At 41.6% G+C, this 24,162-nt stretch overlaps 3 protein-coding genes across 6 annotated transcripts; 1 reads left to right on the top strand and 2 right to left on the bottom strand.

The window, feature by feature from the left end:
* The first annotated feature begins 250 nt into the window (after nt 1–250).
* On the top strand, nt 251–4,739 carry gucd1 (guanylyl cyclase domain containing 1). Its single transcript, XM_010876255.4, has 6 exons — nt 251–842; nt 2,088–2,172; nt 2,287–2,452; nt 2,626–2,717; nt 2,855–3,096; nt 3,352–4,739. The coding sequence occupies exons 1-6, from the start codon at nt 836–838 to the stop codon at nt 3,441–3,443; spliced, it is 684 nt and encodes a 227-aa protein (XP_010874557.1). The 5' UTR covers nt 251–835; the 3' UTR covers nt 3,444–4,739.
* Nucleotides 4,740–4,816: 77 nt separating this feature from the next.
* Nucleotides 4,817–16,423, bottom strand: upb1 (ureidopropionase, beta). Its single transcript, NM_001304033.1, is given in 9 exon segments — nt 4,817–5,061; nt 5,224–5,378; nt 6,200–6,242; nt 6,473–6,724; nt 7,834–7,992; nt 8,216–8,310; nt 10,870–10,957; nt 12,605–12,776; nt 16,287–16,423. Coding segments are annotated over 9 exon segments (1,152 nt in total). The 5' UTR covers nt 16,391–16,423; the 3' UTR covers nt 4,817–4,977.
* Nucleotides 16,424–18,315: 1,892 nt separating this feature from the next.
* Nucleotides 18,316–20,680, bottom strand: LOC105014234 (uncharacterized protein C22orf15). Of its 4 annotated transcripts, none has more exons than XR_002197637.2 (5): nt 20,357–20,680; nt 20,048–20,134; nt 19,425–19,570; nt 18,926–19,000; nt 18,316–18,514 (listed from the first exon to the last, which is right to left on the bottom strand). XR_002197637.2 is itself a non-coding variant. In XM_020052469.2 (5 exons), exons 2-5 carry the CDS (start codon nt 20,097–20,099, stop codon nt 18,381–18,383), a joined length of 384 nt encoding a protein of 127 aa, XP_019908028.2. In that variant the 5' UTR covers nt 20,100–20,134; nt 20,427–20,680; the 3' UTR covers nt 18,316–18,380. The 4 variants fall into 4 exon arrangements, 3 of the variants coding, with proteins under 3 accessions (XP_019908028.2, XP_010874668.2, XP_019908029.2); XM_020052469.2 differs by having other exon boundaries at nt 19,448–19,570; nt 20,427–20,680; XM_010876366.3 differs by having other exon boundaries at nt 19,448–19,570.
* Nucleotides 20,681–24,162: the final 3,482 nt, after the last annotated feature.

The raw sequence follows: 24,162 nt of genomic DNA on the forward strand, positions 1-24,162 counted from the left end.
CAGAACGTAAATCATAACTTGTTTTAAAGAGGGTGAAAACTTACCAAGTTCCAATGTCTCTTTGTAAGTTATATTAATTTCAATAAATGACCAGGCCTAGCTAATTCAAATGTGTGGCCCTATCACCCGAGGAATCCACAACAAAAACTGCACAAACGCAATTTTTTTCCTATACAATCCATATTTGTAAATCGACCCGCCCAAGGCCATTTTTTGCAAGCACACTGTCAAATTGTTGGGGAAACTACCCCATCTGGAAGCACTGCTGCCAGCGGCCAAACTGCTGGCACTGTGCAGTTTAGACATGACAGTGCAAACATGAAAAATAGTCGCAACCTGATTATATTGGTTTTGTATATGCGATTTTAGTTTAAATGATAAATAAGTAAATAAACGAATAAGGGATAAACACCGATTCATGTTATTGTTCGCAACCAACGATTGCATCCCCCAACACAATCCTACAATCCAAGACATCCACCGGAAGTGAGTTTCGGCACGTCTCGTTCGTGAGCGTAGCTAGTATTCTAGCTGAACGTCTGACAGTAGACTTATTTAATAAATGCGGACGAAACCACCCTGTAACCACTCGTTTTAATTAAATAACAGCTGTTAGCGAATCGACTACTAAGTCGACCGACCAGATGTATATTTTAATATGTGCTAGGGTTGGTAGGCTTATTGGTTTGCTAGCCCGGTAGTGCTAGCCAACACCCGGCCTTATGAGGCAATCCAACTCGTGAAGATTAGCTGCTGCCCGTAGCCAGTTATCAACTGTAAACAAGTCTGAATAACCTGGGGTTTGCATCTAGCAGCATAGAACAATCCAACAAGAATGTCAGGTAAGTGTTTTTGCTCAGTACTGTTTAGTGGTTTAAGTGGCTCTACGCTTGACCCCATGTCGTTCTATATTGTATTTACTCCGAATTGGCACACCTTGATCCAGCCTGTCAACTAGCAAAGCCCCGAAATAAGTGAGTAAATTCTGAGTTACATCGACGTTGTGCAACGCCTGGCTGTCCCCAAGGACATGCTTTAGAAACTACTGTTAAAGCGAACGTGTACGTTATTAACTATAACATTGTTAGATCAACTAGCTAAATTAGCTATTGTTATCTAGCTACCACAATGAGAAATAAGCGTCCCATTCATTTCAAGCAGATAAAATGTATCTCCAAGAATTACGATGGAATTAATGAACGATTGCTGTTTTGCTTGCTAACTGAAGTTCTGAAGTCACGCTGTTGTTTTAATTATTCCATACGAATATAAAAATCCAAATAATTGTGTAAATGGGGGTTTTATTTTTATTTTTTCCCTCAATAAACGTAACTGTATGTTCATTACATTATCACATTAATGCTAACATGTTTTGTCAGTGGTTAGTATTAATGTGGCATTGGAATTTACGATATATGAGGAAGACGTTGACTAGAGTTAGCTGTACGATGCTTTTGTCGAACATGACGGGTAAATATATTAAGTCTGTTGGACTAGTATCTTGGCTGAGGACAAGACTATCTTTGATATTTCGGTCTCATATCTGGAGAGGAGACACTGTATACAAGTCTCGGATGTTTAGGGAATCCTTCCACTAAGGTTGTATGGTGTATGCATTATCTCCCCCCTACATTGCACTTCTCTGCTAGCGTTGTGTCCTATACGGAGTTTCGTTGAGCAACTGCCTTTATTTACTGAATGCATGCTGGTATGTAAAACGTCTTCATTTCATATGCCTTGTGTCCTTTCTCCTACTCAAAACCAATTGGATGAGAAGGCTTAAGGGGAGGGACCGCTGACTTTATCTTGTTGGTCTTTTGGGTGTGAAGAGTATAACGATAATATCATATTTCTTCGGTTGCTTGTACATACCGGTCATGACTGCAGTAAATATTGTTGGTCATATAATGCGGAAACAAATGCAAGCTAACTAGGTGGAGAGGAGACTTCATATACATTGTCTACTCCTCTGACCAGTTTGACTGGATAAAGCTAGAACCTGACATATTTAGGGCCACTGTGATACAAGTAGCTATGATTGGACAATACTTTCCATCAGCCTTGTCGTCGTGTCTTGTTTTTGACAGATGATGCCATCCTGCTGAATGTACCTGTCATTCAGCAGCTGTATCACTGGGACTGTGGGTTGGCCTGCTCCAGGATGGTTTTGAAGTAAGGGGATGTTTAATTATAAACTCTGTAGAGACATGCATGGGCCTCCATTAACAACAGTCAATACAATACACTGTGCACCTGAAGACCTCATCACAAACAATTGTTTGCCAGGTACCTCCACCCTGTGAGTGATGAGGAGTTTCAGGGTGCCTGCTGGGAGCTGAAACTGACAGAGAGTGTCTGGACAATTGACTTGGCCTACCTCATGTGCCAGCTAGGTGTCAGGCACCGCTTCTGCACACAGACATTGGGTGTTGACAAGGGCTTCAGGAATCAGGTAACAAGTCAACACCATGTTGGCCACCCAGAAGTACAATAGTAAGAACATTAGCCATAAGACCCCCGGAATGTAGAAGTACACTGGATTATTGTATATCCCACCATAACATATGCTTAATGTATTCAGACCTGAGACTCACCATTATGTTATCCTTTCTAATTTGTGTACAGTCCTTCTACAAAAAGCATTTTGACACAGAGGAGGATCGAGTGAACGAACTCTTTCTAAAGGCTGAGAGCAAGAATGTGGTGGTGAAAAAATGGTTGGTAAACTTTGTGAAATAGTTGCATTGTCAAAGAATGACTCATTCGAATCTGCCCGCCTCTCTGGTTAGTCGTTATACAGGCCAACAGAAAATAACACACCCTGACTTTGTTTCCCGTTGAATATTCTCTATAGCTCTGTGACAGTTCAGGACATCCAGGACCATATCCACCAGGGCCACGTGGCCATAGTGCTGGTCAACGCTGTGGTTCTAGTGTGTGAACTCTGCTCCTCGCCTGTTAAGTACTGCTGTTTCCTCCCCGTGGGCCAGAAGTGCTTCTGCAGAAAACCAGAATACCAGGGTCACTTTGTGGTCGTGTGCGGCTTTAACCAGAGCACCGGCTGCATCTTCTACAACAACCCTGCATACTCAGACCGTGAGTCCTCCCGCTATCCCCGGCAGCACACAGGCCAGCCGACTTACCAACCTGTATTCACTATTTGTGTTAGTGTCAAATAACATTTTGGGCATTCCTGTTCTAAATGTAGACACTACTACTCCACAGTCTGACCCTGTGCGCAGTGAGTTACACGAACGTGTAACCAGATGGTTGTTCGTGTTCCTGGCAGTACGCACAGAGAGGTCGAGACGAATATGCCGTTGACAGAAAGGCTTTGTGTGTTGCCTGCAGGTGTGTGTTGCACCAGCGTCAGTAATTTCGAAGAGGCTCGACAGAGCTACGGGACGGATGAGGACATCCTGTTTGTCTTCAAGGAGAGCTGATGGCTGGCGGACTACGGCGACGCAGACGTTCTGCGCACATCCTCGCCACAACGACGCATCAGCGGTTCCCCTGGTCCCTGGACCGGGACTTCTGGTTCCGGCTCAGGCACAGCGTTGTCGACGGCACCTGTACGGTCTTCTCCAGTGCCAACATGGCTGACTGCTCACAGTAACACGCAACAACTCTCCAACCTCACCAGACGTGTAACCTCACATTGCCCAAAGCTAGTCATTTCAAGAAATAACAGTGGAGGAGATGCGCAAAGCAAGTGCAGTGTGTAGCATGTTGGTCGGCACCCAAGCAGATAGCTACATATAGTAGAAGAAAATGTTTTAACTGTGTCCCCTTTTGTTTTAATCCAATTAGTAAATTCCCCCAATTGATATGTGCGATGGTGAACAGTGCAAGACTTGAAATGTTCATCCTTATGCTTAGAGGAAAATAACACGCCATAATACTCAAGTTGTCTCTATCATTGGAGAGGAGGAAACAATGCACATGCAAGGGCTTATGGCAAAATAAGGCTTTCTCAATGGTGTTGCCTGGTGTCATGCTAATCTGGGGTGGCTGAGGTGCTTTCTTCCTTTCTGAGCAGCCATGTTGTATTTTACTAATAGTGACTTTTATTCCGTTGGCTGAACTTCACTTATTATTTAGGATTTAATAACAGGGAATAGAGGGCGAATTTGTCTTTGAAAGACTCAGGTATTCAATGTCCATGAAGTCTAATGTGTTGTATGAAAATAGCAAACCCATGTCACAAACTAATTTTCTTAACACAGTACACCTCAAACCATAGCCTGTGTGTGGAATCAAATCTGCAGTACTTTGCTCTTGTTGTGTGCACCAGTGGAGCTTATTGGAGAGACTCTGTAGAAACTGTCATCCGAAAACCTCAGTGCTGCACTGCATGTCTCAATCTCCAAGCTCATTTAGTTTGATAGAAAGGCGACAGTGTAAAGTCTGAAATACTCCATCGGTGGATGGATGCCTTGCAGGTTTTCTTTAGGTGTATACTGTAGCTTAACACTACCGTAAAGTTTTAAATGAATTGGATCATAAGATGTTTTCTGTTGAAAACAGCAATCAAGTTGTTGCAATGGCTAGATTCTCACTCAACATTTCTTTTACATTTTGGTATCATGGATGATGTTATTGCACTATGGTTTTTGGACCAGCCATAATTATGTATTATTTAATTTTCATTTTAACATGAAATGTCCCAGTCTTAATGGGAAGACAAATATTTTTTCCTGGTGTATTTTTGTTATGAACAAATAGAATGTGTTAAAATGGCGAACTTTATTTTTATGAAATATACAATTCCATTTATGTACTGCAATCAATAAAGTTATTTAAACACATGTGTTTTAGTTCATGGCTGAATTGAATTGCCCTTTCATAATCAAAATGGCCCCATAATGTCTGCTTCCACATTGACTTGGTCTTCTCCTTGAGATGGTGTCTAAGGCTGTATTCACAGCTGTGCTGGACTTCGTTTAGGGGTCACATGACCCATTGGGTCATATCAGTTTACTCCCTGATAATGTTGGGCTTGAAGTCATGCTTGGTGGCCCTGGTGAGTTCCTCTGCATACTCTTCATACCTCCCCGTCATCTGCAGATACAGTTACAGCTTGACAGTAGTGCAAAATACAAATTCAAACGTAGACCAGGCTTGTGCTGTGTCACAATTAAACAATACTGAGAAGTATTTTATCACACATTTAAAGAATTTGCAATTGTTAAATAGGATTCTTGTGTAATTTCAGTAGTTCACCTTAAAGTTCCATTTGTCACTTATTTGTCGTGTCAGGTTGAGGTCCATTTCGGTTACCATGAGACCATCGCGAGTTCGGGACAGGCCTGGTGTACGGCTGCCATCAGGGGCAGCCACATAGCTTGACCCATAGAAGTGTCCTAGATCTTTATGAGCTATAAGGAAAAAAACACCCTGAACTGTTTTCACAGACACATCAAACAAGAATAAAGCTGGTCTGCATGTTGAATCTATACCTTTATGGGTAATAATAGGCTCTATGGAAATGAGTGATATGGGACAAATGTTCAGCAACGTGACACTTGTTGACAGCTGGTCCCGGGCATATTCTGGATTGGGGCATTCACTGAGGACATACCCACTGTACTGGGCTGAGGCCCAAATCAAACATGTGCGTGTGTCGCTTCCTGTTAAGGACTCATGGCATGGGCATGACCCATGTCTAGATATTTTACCTAGCGGCTCCTATATATCCACAGGCTACCTGGTCTCTTTGTCTAAACACTCACCTATAAAACACCAACTGACATTTACAGTTACTCCAGAACAGTTGACTTCAGTTAAGTATTTTTGGCTTGCTTATCATCTTAAAGTTTTGAACATCCTGATTAACGATGGCCACTACTCAGAGCCTGGTTCATTTTCCTCCCCCCCATGTACTTCCTTTTCTAGGGAGGTTTTCCTAGACACTGCCCTTGAACTGAACAAGACAGTTAACCCAGACTGCTCCTCCCCCTGTTACATTCCCTCCAGGTCATTGCTGAAAAGAAGAATTGGTTCTTAATTAACTTGCTTGGTTAAATAATTAAAGATCAAAGTATCTCTGTATGTCATATAATTGACACAGTGTCATTTACAACTTGGATGAATAAGTGATACATATATTATTAAATTTACTATATTTTGTGACAGGAAAGATTACAAATTCATATACATAATATTAAACTTTCTTCAAACCCCCTTAAGAGACAAATACCTTTTCTTCCATCCCCAGAGGTGAAGTCATTGTTGAAGTATTCCTACATAAAACAAAAGAGAAATCCTTTTCAGAAAACAGCCTGATGGCTCATATACTCAATAGTTTAGTTCGCCAGCTGTGAAAACGGTCAAGGCTACAAAAGAGAGTTTTGCCATGAATGCCATGAATAATTGGACTGTGAACACAGCAGAGGGCAGCATAAATGTGTTTCAAAGTCAAGAGTGGTTGTAACAGATATAAAGGGGAACAACAGAAACCAGTCCTACTTACTGTTCCAACACGGTTGATTCCACAGGTGAAACAGTGGTTCGCTATCGCTGCGTTCCTAGCCTCGATTGACCACATGGGTTCACTAAGTCCCCCAACAGTAGCGGAGGGGTTAAAGATGATCTCGGCTCCATTCATACCGTACATGAACCAGTTGAGAGGATGATGGCGCCCATAGCAGATGTTCACCGCAATCTTTCCAAACTGGGTCTGGAACACTCTATGGCCAGTGTTGCCCTCCATGTAATATGTAGACTGATAAAGGGAGAGAGGGAAAGAAAATGTCCATGTACCTCTGCATCCGTTACAGTACATTTGCCTTGTAAAAATGTGAGAGGTTAGCTTAACGGGTCTACATGTAAGAGGAAAATAAACAATGCAACCGTAAACGTCATCCTCCGCAAAAGATGCAGCATACTCCTTTTGCCCGTTGAGATATTATGGGTGACTAGAGATTTTCAGTTTGTTTTCTTTCGGGTGATGTATATTTTGTTAATGCCGGATCATGATGGCAAGGTGTAATTTGGGCCAGTGATGTCTAATAAATTGTGTTTGTTAATTTGATTCATGTACTTGAGCATGTGTGCCAAGTTGTATTTGCCATTTAATGTGCCATAATGCAGAGTAACTGAGTAACACAGAAATGGTGGAAAACAGGAAGACTTTGTAGAACACACGCAGAACTGTGTAACTGACTGTTTGTGTGTGACAGAGAGGGAGAGTGAGAGTTAGTCTGTGTGCGTGCACATTTAGGAGAGACTCAAACAACCCTTGAGGACAGAGGTTACTGGCAGACTGGTACAGTCCTGTTCTGCCTTAGTTATCAATGGCTGTTGCACATAATATGAGACAAGAACACAGGCAAGTAATAGATATGGGGATGAGAGCAGGGCAGGAAACCTTTGTTATCGCATATCTTCAACAAGTACAGAATACATAGCAGAGACAGGGTCTATATAGGGGCTTTTTCCAAAAACATGCCAGGAACATGGCTATTTTATATTAACAAATTAATGGGTAAATTCAGGTATTGTTGTACAGTTATATTACCTTTCAGAACTAGAAAGCTGTTAGCCTAATGCACTGCAAAGCAGTAGAGGTTTGTTGTACTGCCCACACATGCAAGAGCTTTTTATCTCTTTTCAATTCATCGAGGCACACTGGGAAATCATACTGTGAGAAAGAAGGATCTGGTTCCCTACATTATAGATGCGTTGTGGATGGAGACACTGACCATAATGGGGAGGAGTAATAGTGCAGTGAGAAGTATTGGAAGTATATGATTTTTCCCTTGGAGACAAAACTGGACAATATAGTGTTTGTACAATTACATGATTGATTAATGACGTTAAAAGATAACTGACCTCGTTGAAGTCTCCTACCCGGGGAATGTGATTTTTCCGGGTTTTACCCAGGATGCTACCCGAGTTGGAGATGACTACTGCCGTGTTCCAAAGAACGTTGTGTATCTCCTCTCGCTCTAAAATGGGCGTTATCACTACCAAGTTGTATTTCTTTGCCAGCTGAACACAGAAGAGTAGAGCTTTAGACACAGGCCTTGATACAAAGACACGCTACCACCACTGTGGTGCAAACACTGAGTGGTACACTGACAGCAGCAAACAGCTACAGTAGACACTGATGTGTTTTCATGTCACCAAGCCGAATAGGAACTCCAACCACAAACATTAAATATATTCAGAGTACAGGTCACTAGCAGTATGACGTTGGGTGTGGTTCTCTTACCTTTTGGCAGAACTGGGTGGTGTAACCCTCTTCAGCAGATTCTGCAAACTCTGTCCAAGGCTCTTTCTCTCGGGTACAGAAAGCAAAGGGCATAGCTGTGAGGGTGACAAAACAGGATCAACTCAGAGCAGTATGAGTGGCAGCCCTTAAACATGACTGCCCATATCAGAAGATATATCTCTCAGAGGAAAAGTAAACATGCATACCATGAACCTATTTGTCAGATTACCTGAGAATCTACACTTGAGAAGCGTTTTAAGGCAAACCGGTTCATTCTTAACACCTACAGTGGGGAGAACAAGCGTTTGATACACTGCCCATTTTGCAGGTTTTCCTACTTACAAAGCATGTAGAGGTCTGTAATTTTTATCAGAGGTACACTTCAACTGTGAGAGACGGAATCTAAAACAAAAATCCAGAAAATCACATTGTATGATTTTTCAATAATTAATTTGCATTTTATTGCATGACATAAGTATTTGATCACCTACCAACCAGTAAGAACTCCGTCTCTCACGGACCTGTTAGTTTTTCTTTAAGAAGCCCTCCTGTTCTTAACTCATTACCTGTATTAACTGCACCTGTCTGAACTCGTTACCTGTATAAAAGACACCTGTCCACACACTCAGTCAAACAGACTCCAACCTCTCCACAATGGCCAATACCAGAGAGCTGTGTAAGGACATCAGGGATAAAATTGTAGACCTGCACAAGGCTGGGATGGGCTACAGGACAATAGGCAAGCAGCTTGGTGAGAAGGCAACAACTGTTGGCGCAATTATTAGTAAATGGAAGAAGTTCAAGATGACGGTCATTCTCCCTCGGTCTGGGGCTCCATGCAAGATCACACCTCGTGGGGCATCAATAGATCATGAGGAACGTGAGGGATCAGCCCAGAACTACACGGCAGGACCTGGTCAATGACCTGAAGAAAGCTGGGACCACAATCTCAAAGAAATCCATTAGGAACACAGTACGCCGTCATCGAGAGGGGTCAGCTGAGGTGGCTTGGGCATCTTTTTCGGATGCCTCCGGAACGCCTTCCTGGGAAGGTGTTCCGGTCCCGTCCCACCGGGAGGAGACCCCGGGGAAGACCTAGGACATGCTGGAGGGACTATGTCTCCCAGCTGGCCTGGGAACGCCTCGGTGTCCCCCCGGAAGAGCTAGAGGAAGTGTCTGGGGAGAGGGAAGTCTGGGCATCCCTGCTTAGACTGCTGCCCCCGCGACCCGGTCCCGGATAAGCGGAAGAAGATGGATGGGTACGCCGTCAAGGGTTAAAATCCTGCAGCGCACAGAAGGTCCACCTGCTCAAGCCAGCGCATGTCCAGGCCCTTCTGAAGTTTGCCAATGACCATCTCTTTTTGGTCTAAACTCCACTCGCCGTGTTTGGAGGAAGAAGAAAGATGAGTACAACCCCAAGAACACCATTCCAACCGTCATACCAACATCATGCTTTTCTGCAAAGGGGACAGGACGACTGCACCTTATTGAGGGGAGGATGGATGGGGCCATGTATTGCGAGATCTTGGCCAACAACCTTCATCACTCAGTAAGAGCATTGAAGATGCCCGAAACACACAGCCATGGCAACTAAGGAGTGGCTCCGTAAGAAATATCTCAAGGTCCTGGAGTGGCCTAGCCAGTCTCCAGACCTGAACCCAATAGAAAATCTTTGGAGGGAGCTGAAAGTCCGTATTGCCCAGCGACATCCCCGAAACCTGAAGGATCTGGAGAAGTTCTGTATGGAGGAGCAGGCCAAAATCCCTGCTGCAGTGTGTGCAAACCTGGTCAAGAACTACAGGAAACGTATGATCTCTGTAATTGCAAACAAAGGTTTCTGTACCAAATATTAAGTTCTGCTTTTCTGATGTATCAAATACTAATGTCATACAATAAAATGCAAATTAATTACTTAATCATAAAATGTGATTTTCTGGGTTTTTGTTTTAGATTCTGTCACTCACAGTTGAAGAGTACCTATGATATAAACGACAGACTTCTACATGCTTTGTAAGTGGGAAAACCTGCAAAATGGGCAGTGTATCAAATACTTGTTCTCCCCACTGTACAGTTGTGGGGGGGGGGTACTGTGTTTGTGTACTGGGGACATTTTTAAGTACTTCACTCCTCTCTGATCACATGCACTAGACACCACAATGTCATTTAGGAGCCAAAACAAACAGGACAACAGATTGTGTGGGGTGTACTGCTGTTGTCCCTATGACCAATTATGGATAAATGAGCAACATTCTGTATACCTAGATGCTACTGACCCATCCAGTATCCCTCTGAGCCAGCAGCAGCGCCTGTAACGTCAACTGCCATGATTTGTCATGTTTCTCATACTGAATACTGACATTATCTCCCTATTTTGAATGTGACCTGATATGAGTGTAGGCAGATCTATTATTGATGTGAATACTCACAGGAGGCCTCAGGATTTGGTCAGAAATAAACACATTTTTCTGTTATTCTTATTGTAAGTGCATGTACAGTAGTTTTGCTATTCTGGTCTTTCGACGGTCTGTGTCATGTTTTGAACCCCGGAAAAATTGCTGCTGCATGAGCCACAGCTTATAGGTGATAAAGAAGCAAATAAACAAATGGCACAAAGGAAAAGGTGCTCTAGGTTCATGATCTGTAATGTCACTCACTCCAGGCCTCCTGGAAGCAGACAATGTTGACCCCACACATGGCTGCCACATCCACCATATCACCAATCCTTTTGTGGAGCGCGGTAATCTGGGAAGAGGGATGAACACGTACAGTGAGGAGAACAAATATTTGATACACAGCCGATTTTGTAGGTTTTCCCACTTGCAAAGCATGTAGAAGTCTATAATTTTTTATCATAGGTACTCTTCAACTGTGAGTGACGGAATCTAAAACAAAAATCCAGAAAATCACATTGTATGATTTTTTAGTAATTAATTTGCATTTTATTGCATGACATAAGTATTTGATACATCAGAAAAGCAGAACTTAATATTTGGTACAGAAACCTTTGTTTGCAATTACAGAGATCATACGTTTCCTGTAGTTCTTGACCAGGTTTGCACACACTGCAGCAGGGATTTTGGCCCACTCCTCCATACAGAACTTCTCCAGATCCTTCAGGTTTCGGGGCTGTCGCTGGGCAATACAGACTTTCAGCTCCCTCCAAAGATTTTCTATTGGGTTCAGGTCTGGTCTTCAATGCTCTTACTGAGGGAAGGAGGTTGTTGGCCAAGATCTCGAAATACATGGCCCCATCCATCCTCCCCTCAATAAGGTGCAGTCGTCCTGTCCCTGTCCTTTGCAGAAAAGCATCCCCAAATAATGATGTTTCCACCTCCATGCTTCACGGTTGGAATGGTGTTCTTGGGGTTGTACTCATCTTTCTTCTTCCTCCAAACACGGCGAGTGGAGTTTAGACCAAAAAGCTCTATTTTTGTGTCATCAGACCACATGACCTTCTCCTATTCCTCCTCTGGATCATCCAGATGGTCATTGGCAAACTTCAGACGGGCCTGGATATGCGCTGGCTTGAGCAGGGGGACCTTGCGTGTGCTGCAGGATTTTAATCCATGACGGCGTAGTGTGTTACTAATGGTTTTCTTTGAGTCTGTGGTCCCAGCTCTCTTCAGGTCATTGACCAGGTCCTGTTGTGTAGGTCTGGGCTGATCCCTCACCTTCCTCATGATCATTGATGCCCCACGAGGTCATCTTGAACTTCTTCCATATTCTAATAATTGCGCCAACAGTTGTTGCCTTCTCACCAAGCTGCTTGCCTATTGTCCTGTAGCCCATCTCAGCCTTGTGCAGGTCTACAATTTTATCCCTGATGTCCTTACACAGCTCTCTGGTATTGGCCATTGTGGAGAGGCTGGAGTCTGTTTGATTGAGTGTGTGGACAGTTGTCTTTTATACAGGTAACGAATTCAAACAGGTGCAGTTAAAACAGGTAATGAGTGGAGAACAGGAGGGCTTCTTAAAGACAACTAAAAGGTCTGTGAGAGCCGGAATTCTTACTGGTTGGTAGGTGATCAAATACTTATGTCATGTGATTTTCTGGATTTATGTTTTAGATTCCGTCTCTCACAGTTGAAGTGTACCTATGATAAATATTACAGACCTCTACATGCTTTCTAGGTAGGAAAACCTGCAAAATGGGCAGTGTATCAAATACTTGTTCTCCCCACTATATGGAGGTCAGTCAGCAAGCCCCATGAACCCTCTACATCTGAAAATAAAAAGAAACTGTCTGGTGAGTCGCCCCTCTACTAGTCACAGGGTTTTAGACTCTAAGGTGACAATAAATTCCACCACTCGAAAACAGATACTGCATAACCACTGCAAAGCGGTTCTGATTGCATTGAGCCTAAATCCAAGTAGTAATTTCCCTCTGACCTGATCCAGGACCGGAGCATCCGTAGGCAGAACAATGTGGTTCTGAATGAGACCAACCCGGACGGTTCTTGGGGGCCTGAGCTGTTCCGGGGAAGCCTCAAACAAGTACCCCTGAAGCTCAAAGTCCCGCGCTGAAGCAGCCTCCACCGCACATGCTGGGAGAGCCAACTTCCTGGAAGGAGGTGGGGTCATTCCATCACAAATTTCCATCAGACTAAGTCATTGAATGCCCTACTATTTTTGTATGTATATTAACATGTTAGTCATTCAGCAGACATAGATAACAGGGTTTCAGACGTTTTGCAGAACTTTGACTAGACAAGTTTGTTGATATATTGTGCTCTACTATGTGTACTATATATTCATCTTTCTACTGTGAGTACTCTGTATATATTACGGTTTTTAAATCAGTTTTTTAAATCAGTACACATCTTGTGTGTACTAGTCCAATGTAGCTGTGTTTGTAGGGCATGGCGCATGCAAAGCCAGAGATTGTGGGTTGGATTCCCACAGAAGGCCAGGTAGGAAATGTATGCACTCTAAGTGGCTTTAGATAGGGGCATTGCTAAATTGCTTAAATGTACTCAAGCATGGGTAGGCAAACTAAGGCCCGTGGCCTGAATCAATCTGGCCTGCTGCAGGTTTGAGTAGAAATTAACATATTTTGGGGGGTAAGAAAATGATACAGTCCACTTTTAAACATCTAAAACTACATCCATAGTATACAGAAATGCTTTTGTGGCATGCAACATAAACTGCAGCCCAACATGAATTTCAAAATCCTAATTAGATGGCCTGTTAGCTGAAAAGTTTGCCCACCCTTTTACTTAAGACTTAGGATAAGCCCATGAAAGGTTCCACAGGCACACATATAACTGGGGTCAAAAGGGCACTGATTGTAAATAATTTACTCACTCTGCTGAACATTACAAAAGGAATAAATGGAGGAAAGGGATACAGCAACATTTTATTGCTGTACCATTCTATTTAAAATGATCATAAATAGAGCGTAGACATTGTTAATGTGGTTAATTACTATAATAATTGTAGCTGGAAACTGATGATTTTCAATGGAATATAAATATGCACACAGAGGCCAATTATCAGCAACAGAAGCGTCGCTAGGATCACAATACATTCGGGGCTTAGCCCACCCCCATGCTGGGACAGAAAGTATGTGGGTTTTGAATGTACATGCAGAAAATGTCGATGTACACGCTAGCAGTCTACACGTCTACATTCTCATAACGCATAATCGGAATTATAGATATGGGGCTATTTTTGAGATCCGAGACTATTCATAAAAGATCCGGGGCTATAGCCCCAGACGCCCAGGCCTAACGATGCCACTGATCAGCAACCTTCAGTCCTGTGTTCCAAAGGCACATTGTGATTGCTAATCCAAGTTCATCATTTTAGAAAACCCTTTTGCAATTATTTTAGCACTGCTGAAAACTGTTGTGGTGATTGAAGAAGCAATAAAACTGGCCTTCTTTAGACTGGTGCAGTGTCACATCACATTAAAACCAAGTGAAACCATATGTTTGGAAAATGCTGATAACAGTTAGAATGGTAGAAATTTAAAACAACCATCAATGGTGAAACAAAAGATGAATATCTTAACATTGACTTGTTGTTCTCAGGAAAGAGCTACATGAGTGTGACAGATGGGAGACGTAGCTCAATGTGATAGAAGTATTAGACTTCAGGGAATTTAAGTAAGAAATGCATATGGCATGTGGACAGAAATAAACACATATTGAGATAAATTTTTTAGCTGATTGTATTTTGTTCTTTGGGTCAAGTAAGTGAGGGATTTATGCAAAACTGCATCAGGCTGGCATACACTTCATCACACTTGCTTGATTTCCCTCTAATCACAAACAGGAATCGGGCTAGCATAAGCACTATCTCACTCCCTCATCGGATAGGTAGGCTTTCTGACTTTGTGGTTGTTGCAACTACAGAGAGACCAAGTCTGTGTCCTTGCACTTCTTGTCTTGCCGCGTAAAAAGGATTGTGGGTATTAAAGAATGTGCAAACACTGAAAGTGTTATGGATGATGATGAACTGATATCTAACGACTGGGCACAATGACAATCAATGATCATACAACCCTCCCCATAACTCCAACATCAATGGTATGGTCAAATGCAGTCTATGATCATATTTGCTGTACAGTAGCACCTTCAGTTGCTGCTGGTGTATTGACCTCTGTACTAGGCAATGCCTGCCAAAATGGAGAACTTGCAAATTATATAGTTATTGTTATATAAATTAATGTTATCAAGAAGAAATTACACAAAAAAAGAGATGTCTGATTACGCATTAAACAACTCGAAACACCAAAAAAGTAATTTTTCGACCTTTTCTGGCGGTGCTTCCTGCTCCTTGTAAGGGGTTTCACAACAACAGATTACTATGTCATGATTCAAAACACCTCATAGTGATGTATTTCAATAGCTATACGAGTCATCCTTCACATCAGTGACTGTTTTTGTTGCACAGCACTTTGTTTTAATAACGTATTACACAGTAAAAACAGAAAGACTCAAAACTGCACGATTGTGTAATAAAACCATGAAAAGTACTGCACATGATCTGTTACTTAGTCTTTTGAGTGAATCCGTGTAAAGCCAAATGTAAGGTTTATGATACACAAAAAGGGTTAGAGGTACAGAATAGAAGTACTCTGAGTTACCTAATGTGGTTATTCAGTCTGAATATTGGTGTTTTCAAGAGAGTTGTGAAAACCTTTTGGGGCTTTTAGTGAATAGAAAAGGCAGTTTAAGTGTATGTAAAGAAATGTTAGGTTTACATGTACAGTATCTCACAAAAGTGAGTACACCCCTCACATTTTTGTAAATATTTGATTATATCTTTTCATGTGACAACACTGAAAAAATGACATTTGCTAAAGATTAGAGGGGTGTACTCACTTTTGTGAGATACTGTATATCTTAAGGATCTAATGATTAGCTGATGATTGATGAGATAACTCAAAAATAATTTGGACAGTGACATTTTTAGTTTTTTCCTTTATCACACACTTTGGATTTGAAATGATACAATGACAAGTTTAAAGTGCAGACAGCACATTTTGTACATATTCCCCCCATTTTAGGGTACCAATAGTATTTGAAAACGTGGCTGTTTGGACAAGATACATTAAATTAAAAATAAAGTATTTATGTTCAGAGCTTGGTCACATTTTCTTCACATTCAATGTACCTACCTCCCTAGCTTTTACACAGCCCTTGTTGTTTCAACTGCTGACTCCCACATTTATAACATATTCAAAGATTTCAATTAGAAGAACAAAGGATGTGGACCACGTGTCCATCCATTCTGTAATGTTTCAAGTTAGAGTGAAGTTTATTGGTAGGTGGCAAAACGGGAATGTGATCATTCAATTTGCTGACGGTCCCTAACTAGTTGTATTGACAATGTGGCAAACTGTCTACATTGCCAGAGGCTTATAAGAAACTCTGGTCAGACTCCGGAAAATAAGACCTGCGAAAGGTTGTACACTCTCTGTACTTCAAAAAGAAACTAACCCGAGGTATAAAGCTCAATTCGTTCACTAAGTATAGAGCGAATATCCACTAACAATCCAACATGAAACAACAACAGTCCTGAACTGACCGTATTTTCGTTACGCGAGCAGAATTCAACAACTCACTTGGTTTCTTTTCCAAACAAGATTCTTTTCACTTCTTTAAGCTCTGCATCTGGAATATGTTTCTCCAATGTCTTTTCCAAAGATTCAAACTCAGAGCCCGACATTGTGAGGATTTTATCGTAGGCAATTTTCTCTGTCTAAGCCCAGTGTGACTGTTGTGTTGTAGTAAACCAGTGAGCCCACCCCGTCGACTATTGGGCGAACTGAATACATGAACATTGGCAATTTTTAACTTTTGCTGCGGTTATGCAATCTATCACATTTCTCGGGGTCATACGTTTGACTGGTCAGGTATAGGCACTGATAAGAACAGGAGCAGCAACACCACATACGACGAATAGAACGGGCCTACACATATTCTAGCATTTCACAAGTTAGAATATATGGGAACGTTAGTACGTTAGTGTATCCAACAAAATGACCATAATTAAAAAGAATTACACTGAAGAGAATCACAGCATTAAAACATATTTGACTGGTGTATGTTCTGTATGCATGCCTATCACTATTTCAAACTTCCTCCTCTTTTTTTCATATACAGGTGCTGGTCAAAAAGTAGATTTATTTCAGTAATTCAAAAAGTGAAACTTGTATACATTCATTCCACACAGACTGATATATTTCGAGTGTTTATTTCTTTTAATTTTGATTATTATAACTGACAACTAATGAAAACCCCAAATTCAGTATCTCAGAAAATTTGAATATTGTGAATAGGTTCAATATTGAAGACACTTGGTGCCACACTCTAATCAGCTAATTAACTCAAAACACCTGCCAATGCCTTTGAATGGTCTTTCAGTCTAGTTCTGTAGGCTACACAATCAAGGGGATGACTGCTGACTTGACAGCTGTCCAAAAGACGACCATTGACACCTTCCACAAGGAGGGCAAGACACAAAAGGTCATTGCTAAAGAGGCTGTTCACAGAGCTCTGTGTCCAAGCACATTAATAGAGAAGCAAAGGGAAGGAAAAGATGTGGTAGAAAAAAGTGTACAAGCAATAGGGATAACCACACCCTGGAGAGGATTGTGAAACAAAACCCATTAAATTATGTGGGGGAGATTCACAAAGAGTGGACTGCAGCTGGAGTCAGTGCTTCAAGAACCACCACGCACAGACGTATGCAAGACATGGGTTTCAGCTGTTGAATTCCTTGTGTCAAGCCACTCTTAAACAAGACACAGTGTCAGAAGCGTCTCGTCTGGGCTAAAGACAAAAAGGACTGGACTGCTGCTGAGTGGTCCAAAGTTATGTTCTCTGATGAAAGTAAATTTTGCATTTCCTTTGGAAATCAAGGTCCCAGAGTCTGGAGGAAGAGAGGAGAGGCACAGAATCCACGTTGCTTGAAGTCCAGTGTAAAGTTTCCACAATTAGTGATGGTTTGGGGTGCCATGTCATCTGCTGGTGTTGGTCCACTGTGTTTTCTGAGGTCCAAGGTCAACGCTGCCATCTACCAGGAAGTTTTAGAGCACTTCATGCTTCCTGCTGATGGCCAACTTAATGGAGATGCAGATTTCATTTTCCAACCGGTCTTGGCACCTGCACACAGTGCCAAAGCTACCAGTGCCTGGTTTAAGGACCATGGTATCCCTGTTCTTAATTTGCCAGTAAACTCGCCTGACCTTAACCCTATAGAAAATATATGGGGTATTGTGAAGAGGATGCAACACGCCAGACCCAACAATGTAGAAGAGCTGAAGGCCACTATCAGAGCAACCTGGGCTCTCATAACAAATGAGCAGTGCCACAGACTGATCGACTCCATGTCACGCCGCATTGCTGCAGTAATTCAGGCAAAAGGAGCCCCAACTAAGTATTGAGTGCTGTACATGCTCATACTTTTCATGTTCATACTTTTCAGTTGGCCAACATTTCTAAAAATCCTTTTTTTGTATTGGTCTTAAGTAATATTCTAATTTTCAGAGATACTGAATTTGGGATTTTATTAGTTGTCAGTTATAATCATCACAATTAAAAGAAATATAATATACAAGTTTCACTTTTTTAATGGAATTACTGAAATAAATCAACTTGATGATATTTTAATTATATGACCAGCATTTTGACCTGTATAGTCAAAGTTAAAATAGTCAAAGTTTTCCAGAATGGCTCTTCTTGTTTCCAGCAGATGCCTTGCTCTGGGTTAGGCTGACAGACACTTTCCTTGAGGGAACACCCTTTCTGTCCCACTCTTTACAGGGGTTGGATAGCTTCTTCAGGATCTCTGAGGTAGAGCAATTTGACAAATGGAACAAGGAAACGGTCAGACAGCACAAATACACCCCCCCATCCCCGCCCCGCCCCCCAAATGACGTAAACTTTACTGGCAAATAATCATCACAATAACAATAAATCAGCTGATATTACAGTAACATTAATGTGCACCACATATTATTATTTTTGTATAAATACATAGCCTACTTCTTTGGAAGTTGTTGCAGTATAATGTCCCATTACTAATCACAGTTTTAGAAAATGTAATTTCTATATTTTATGTGCCCTACATGATTATTGCTAATAAATAATGTAAGAAAAATGTCCACCACACTTGGTTGGAAATATGTTCAATGCTGATCATTTTTGGTGTATCATCCCAGCTCAACTCCATACATTGAATGAATGTTTTTGTCATTACCTGCTAACTCAGGATTGCTCTTTCCCAGGTTATTTAGGAGTGGCACATACTTTGGCCCATCAGTCCCGTTACCTCCTGGAGGCAATATATAAAGTGAATTAAAGTTAACCAATAAAATATGTTTAGCTATAACTATATACAGCTCCCGAAAAAATCAAGAGACCACTGCACCTTTTTCTTTCCTTTCCAAAAAAGGAAGGTTTTGAGTGAGGAACAAAAGGTTTAAAATTAAGAGACCACTGCAAATTGAACGCTTCAAATTCCTCACTCAAAACTTTCCTTTTCAACTTTTTTGGAAAGGTAAGAAAAAGGTGCAGTTGTCTCTTAATTTGTTCCAGAGCTGTGTGTATGTATATACATATATATATATACACATACACACACACACTCCAGCCCTATATACAACATATAAGTGAAAACAGTAAATGTATAGGGCAGGCAATGTGAGAAAGCACTCTTTGATCCAATTGGTAATTTGAACATGTGTACTTTAACATACTCATCATATTTGTGGAGACTCACTGCAGATACGTATGAGGATGTAGCTGTTCCTCTCCTTCATCAGACTGCTGGCCCGCTCCATGCTCTGCTCCTTGTCACTGAGCTGTATAAGCTCCCCTGTCCTGTCCATCAGGTCCACACAGTCTGCAGAGCATGTCTAGAATGTGACATTGGCACTGGGCTAAGTTACCATACACCCACATCCTGTGAGGTAATGTAGAAGGTACAGTCTGAAATATGGATACTGTTAACACCAGACAGAACAGGGTTGTTTAAACAATAATCCATATTACAGTAAACTACCTGAATGCGATAACGTTTAAACAATTATCTTCACATTTCTAGTATAGTATAGTACAGCCGTCTAGATATAATAAAACTAAAGTATAGTGGTACTGAGGCTATAAATAGTTTAGGTGTATCAACCCAGCTCTACTGTATTTCATAGGTGAAATATGAATGTGATATGTCATGGTGATATGATAGGCCTAAAGGAATTTGTCCAGCTGCTTTCAGCAAAATCAATCAAGTATAAAATGCCTGAAAATATATACTTTTTAAAAAGATTGTGGGACTGTAGAAAACCTATCAGCAGTTCCAACTTTTGATCCTTCTGGGTACCTTGAGGATCCAGATCACACCTCTCTTTCAAATTCTGGATGAAGTTTATCATCTTGCAGTTCAGGTTAAACACTTCAGCTTGGGCTTCTTTCAGAATCAAAAAGAGAAGTATATTTGTACATATCCCCCATCTACACTGAACCAAAATATGATATCTGTCCCATTACAATAGACTGCCACTACACTGTAGAGTAAAATGTGCAGTTTTACCACAAACCAGGATGCCACAAATCTCCTCAAATGAATTGATTGAAGTATGACCAATCACACCATGATGATGATGATGATGTAGCATCATCCTTCACTTACCTCCAAACTGCACTGTGACAAACATTTCACCTTCTTTCTATAGAAAACAGTTCAGCCCCGACCTCTGTACCTGTAATGTCGCTACAACTTGCTGAAGCACTGTCCTCTTCCACACAGCCAAAGTAGCAATGAGTTTGGGCTGGGTACACTTTGCAACAATAGGTGGTGTTAAATCAGTGTTGTTGACTACAGTCGCACTTGGTGACAAAGCTTTGCCACTTGGGGAGAGGCCACTGTGAATAGCTTCTGAGCAAACAAACAGATGAAAGGTAACGTTATCCATTTGGAATGTCTAAAACAGTGTTGTAAACAGTTTTCAAATGTTGCAGAGATAGCAACAACATTGATCTTATACACGTATCAAAGCACATTCCATCTAGTTGATAGCCCCTCGGACGACCCCCCCCTTCTCTCATTTGCTTTCAAAAGAAGAGAAGACATCAGGCTTTTATGTGAAGAGACTTCTTTGTATCCATGGAGTCAATACATAGACAGATAGGTCCTCTGGCTTGTACTGCTACAGCGCCTGTTTAACAGTTCTGTGTGGGATGACTATATATTTACAGCCGACAACCAGCTCGAATCTAAAACAAGGCTGCACAAGACCTATATATGCAACACTATATATATTTCTGTTAAGCAAACTGTGATCTCATCGCATCAAATCAGTGGGAGCAATAATCTGTCTTTATGGTTAAAAATATTAAGAACAGGAATCACTTTTTCTTATTTTACATAACACCACACACATTTTGTCAAATAGATTCTTCACATTCTCTATTAACAACAATGACCAGATAATCTGAGGACCGAAGTCCATTACTGGCATAGCCTGCTTAGATTAAACAATCAACACTGAACTATGAATACATTCTTCCCCAAAAGACAATATGCATTGTTGCCTCTCAAATCACACCTTTTTGTAGACATAGAGTGTCTCTACAGTAGCGTGTCGATAGCAGGGTGTGCTAACTTTTCAAACAATAAAAAAACAAGATGTGGCTGCACCAATCTCCAGAAAAGGTTTCGTCACAGCATTTTAAACGTGTAATTTACCCTTACAGATATAGAACAATGCCGAGGCGCCACAGTCCATATATCTGAAAAGGCTATCACACACTCAATCAGATGAGCCAAGAATACCAGATCATGTATCACTTCATACATATTATAAAGGGTCAATGTGCCACTCTAGGGCCATTCAATGTGATTTAATCAGCCTTAGTGAGCAGCAACTACTCAACAACTGATTTACTGAATTGAAACCACTAGACATCACCAAGTTATGACAGAAATAATCATTTTGGGGAGGTCGGCATAATAAGTGCTGAGCAATAGAGAAATTGACCGAACTCATCACATTTTTAAGGGCGGTTTGTAAAAGTCTGATTCAGTCATTTCACAGAGGTAGATGGTTAAGATTTTGATGTGAAGAAAACACAGTAAACTAGGCTGGGAGCGTCTTTAAAAAACACTTAAATGTAATTTTAGTAAGCCCATGGGAGGTAGGAAATTGGAGAATGCCCTGTGTCTCGTAGTCTGGAATCATCAGGGAATTCGGAAAAAAGCTGGGAAAGCTGAGCAAATCAGAGGACGTCACAGCTTGTTTTTGGGAGAAACACATCAGTTTGATCTGGTCTGCACTCTCTCTAAAACGTTCCCTGCCCGAAGCAAAGCCACAGTGACTTCTGGAGATTTCTCTGCACCTATTGATTATTCGATGCAAAATCTATACAGTAATTTAAAAGCATAAACAATACGGTATGAACATGTTAACTGATAGGCTCCCACACATAAAATACATACAACTCCCCTCTCCAGTTCTGGGACTTTTAAATGTACATTTGACCCAGTGTCATCGCAGCAACTTCCAATGGGCTCAGGAAAGATAAAGAATGTATTCCTCCTAGGCATCCACCCCAAGTCATTTATTCATTTATTTTCCCCCAGACTGCAAGTTCAACCAGGAAGTCAGACAAACCGGTGCCGTACCACACCCGACTGACCTCAGTTACCATTTTCAGACACAACCATCCAGAGGGAGTCACTAAAACCCAATGAGTCAGGGAAATGCTTGTTGACAATGCCACCACATTCAGGTGTATTTCACCAATTCCTTCTTTTTACCATTTTATTGTCTGTGTAATCTCAGTGATCACTACAAACAGTTCGGTTGTACTGTTAGATGTGTTTGAAGTGGAGAAAGTGCACAGTAGTAGAATAAGTACCCCCTAAAATTGTTTAAAGTCAATATAATTGAAAAACATTTGAGAATACACCTAAGTTTCATGTCCATTTCTATTGTGTACAAACCTGCTAAACCAATACGGTAGTACAATCTCCTTTCATACACTTGGGAACATACCCAGCAGACCACCAAATCAACAAAGTGAATCCAATTACGTAAAGGTAATTTATTTTGGCTTCATTAGCTATTAAATAACACAAGCCTGCAAGGAGTCATATATAGAATCTCACAAAAGTGAGTACATCCATCACATTTTTGTAAATATTAGATTATATCTTTTCATGTGACAACACTGAAGAAATTACACTTTGCTAAAATGTAAAGTAATGAGTGTACAGCTTGTATAACAATGTAAACTTGCTGTCCCCTCAAAGTAACACAACACACAGCCATTAATGTCTAAACCGCTGGCAACAAAAGTGACTACACCCCTAAGTGAAAATGTCAAAATTGGGCCAAAAGTGTCATTCTTTTCCAGCACTGCCTTTACCCTCTTGGGCATGGAGTTCACCAGAGCTTCACAGGTTGTCACTGGAGTCCTCTTCCACTCCTCCATGACGACATCATGGAGCTGGTGGATGTTACAGACCTTGCGCTCCTCCACCTTCCATTTGAGGATGACCCACAGATACACAATAGGGTTAAGGTCTGGAGACATGCTTGGCCAGTCCATCACCTTTACTCACAGCTTCTTTAGCAAGGCAGTGGTCGTCTTGGAGGTGTGTTTGGGGTCGTTATCATGTTGGAATACTGCCCTGCGGCCCAGTCTCTGAACGAAGGGGATCATGCTCTGCTTCAGTATGTCACAGTACATGTTGGCATTCATGGTTCCCTCAATGAACTGTAGCTCCCCAGTGCCGGCAGCACTCATGCAGCCCCAGACCATGACACTCCCACCACCATGCTTGACTGTAGGCAAGACACACTTGTCTTTGTACTCCTCACCTGGTTGCCGCCTCACATGCTTGACACCATCTGAACCAAATAGGTTTATCTTGGTCTCATCAGATCACAAGACATGGTTCCAATAATCCATGTCCTTAGTCTGCTTGTCTTCAGCAAACTGTTTGCGGGCTTTCTTGTGCATCATCTTTAGAAGAGGCTTCCTTCTGGGACGACAGCCTTGCAGACCAATTTGATGCAGTTTGCGTCGTCTGAGCACTGACAGGCTGACTCCCCACCCCTTCAACCTCTGCAGCAATGCTGGCAGCACTCATACATGTATTTCCCAAAGACAACCTCCGGATATGATGCTGAACACGTGCACTCAACTTCTTTGGTCGACCATGGCGAGGCCTGTTCTGAGTGGAACCTGTCCTGTTAAACCGTATGGTCTTGGCCACCGTGCTGCAGCTCAGTGTCAGGGTCTTGGCAATCTTCTTATAGCCTATACCATCTTTATATAGAGCAACAATTCTTTTTTTCAGGTCCTCAGAGAGTTCTTTGCAATGAGGTACCATGTTGAACTTCCAGTGACCAGTATGAGGGAGTGTGAGAGCGATGACACCAAATTTAACACACCTGCTCCCCATTCACACCTGAGACCGTGTAACACTAA

Source organism: Esox lucius, chromosome 13, assembly GCF_011004845.1.
Source record: "Esox lucius isolate fEsoLuc1 chromosome 13, fEsoLuc1.pri, whole genome shotgun sequence".
NCBI lineage: Eukaryota > Metazoa > Chordata > Actinopteri > Esociformes > Esocidae > Esox > Esox lucius.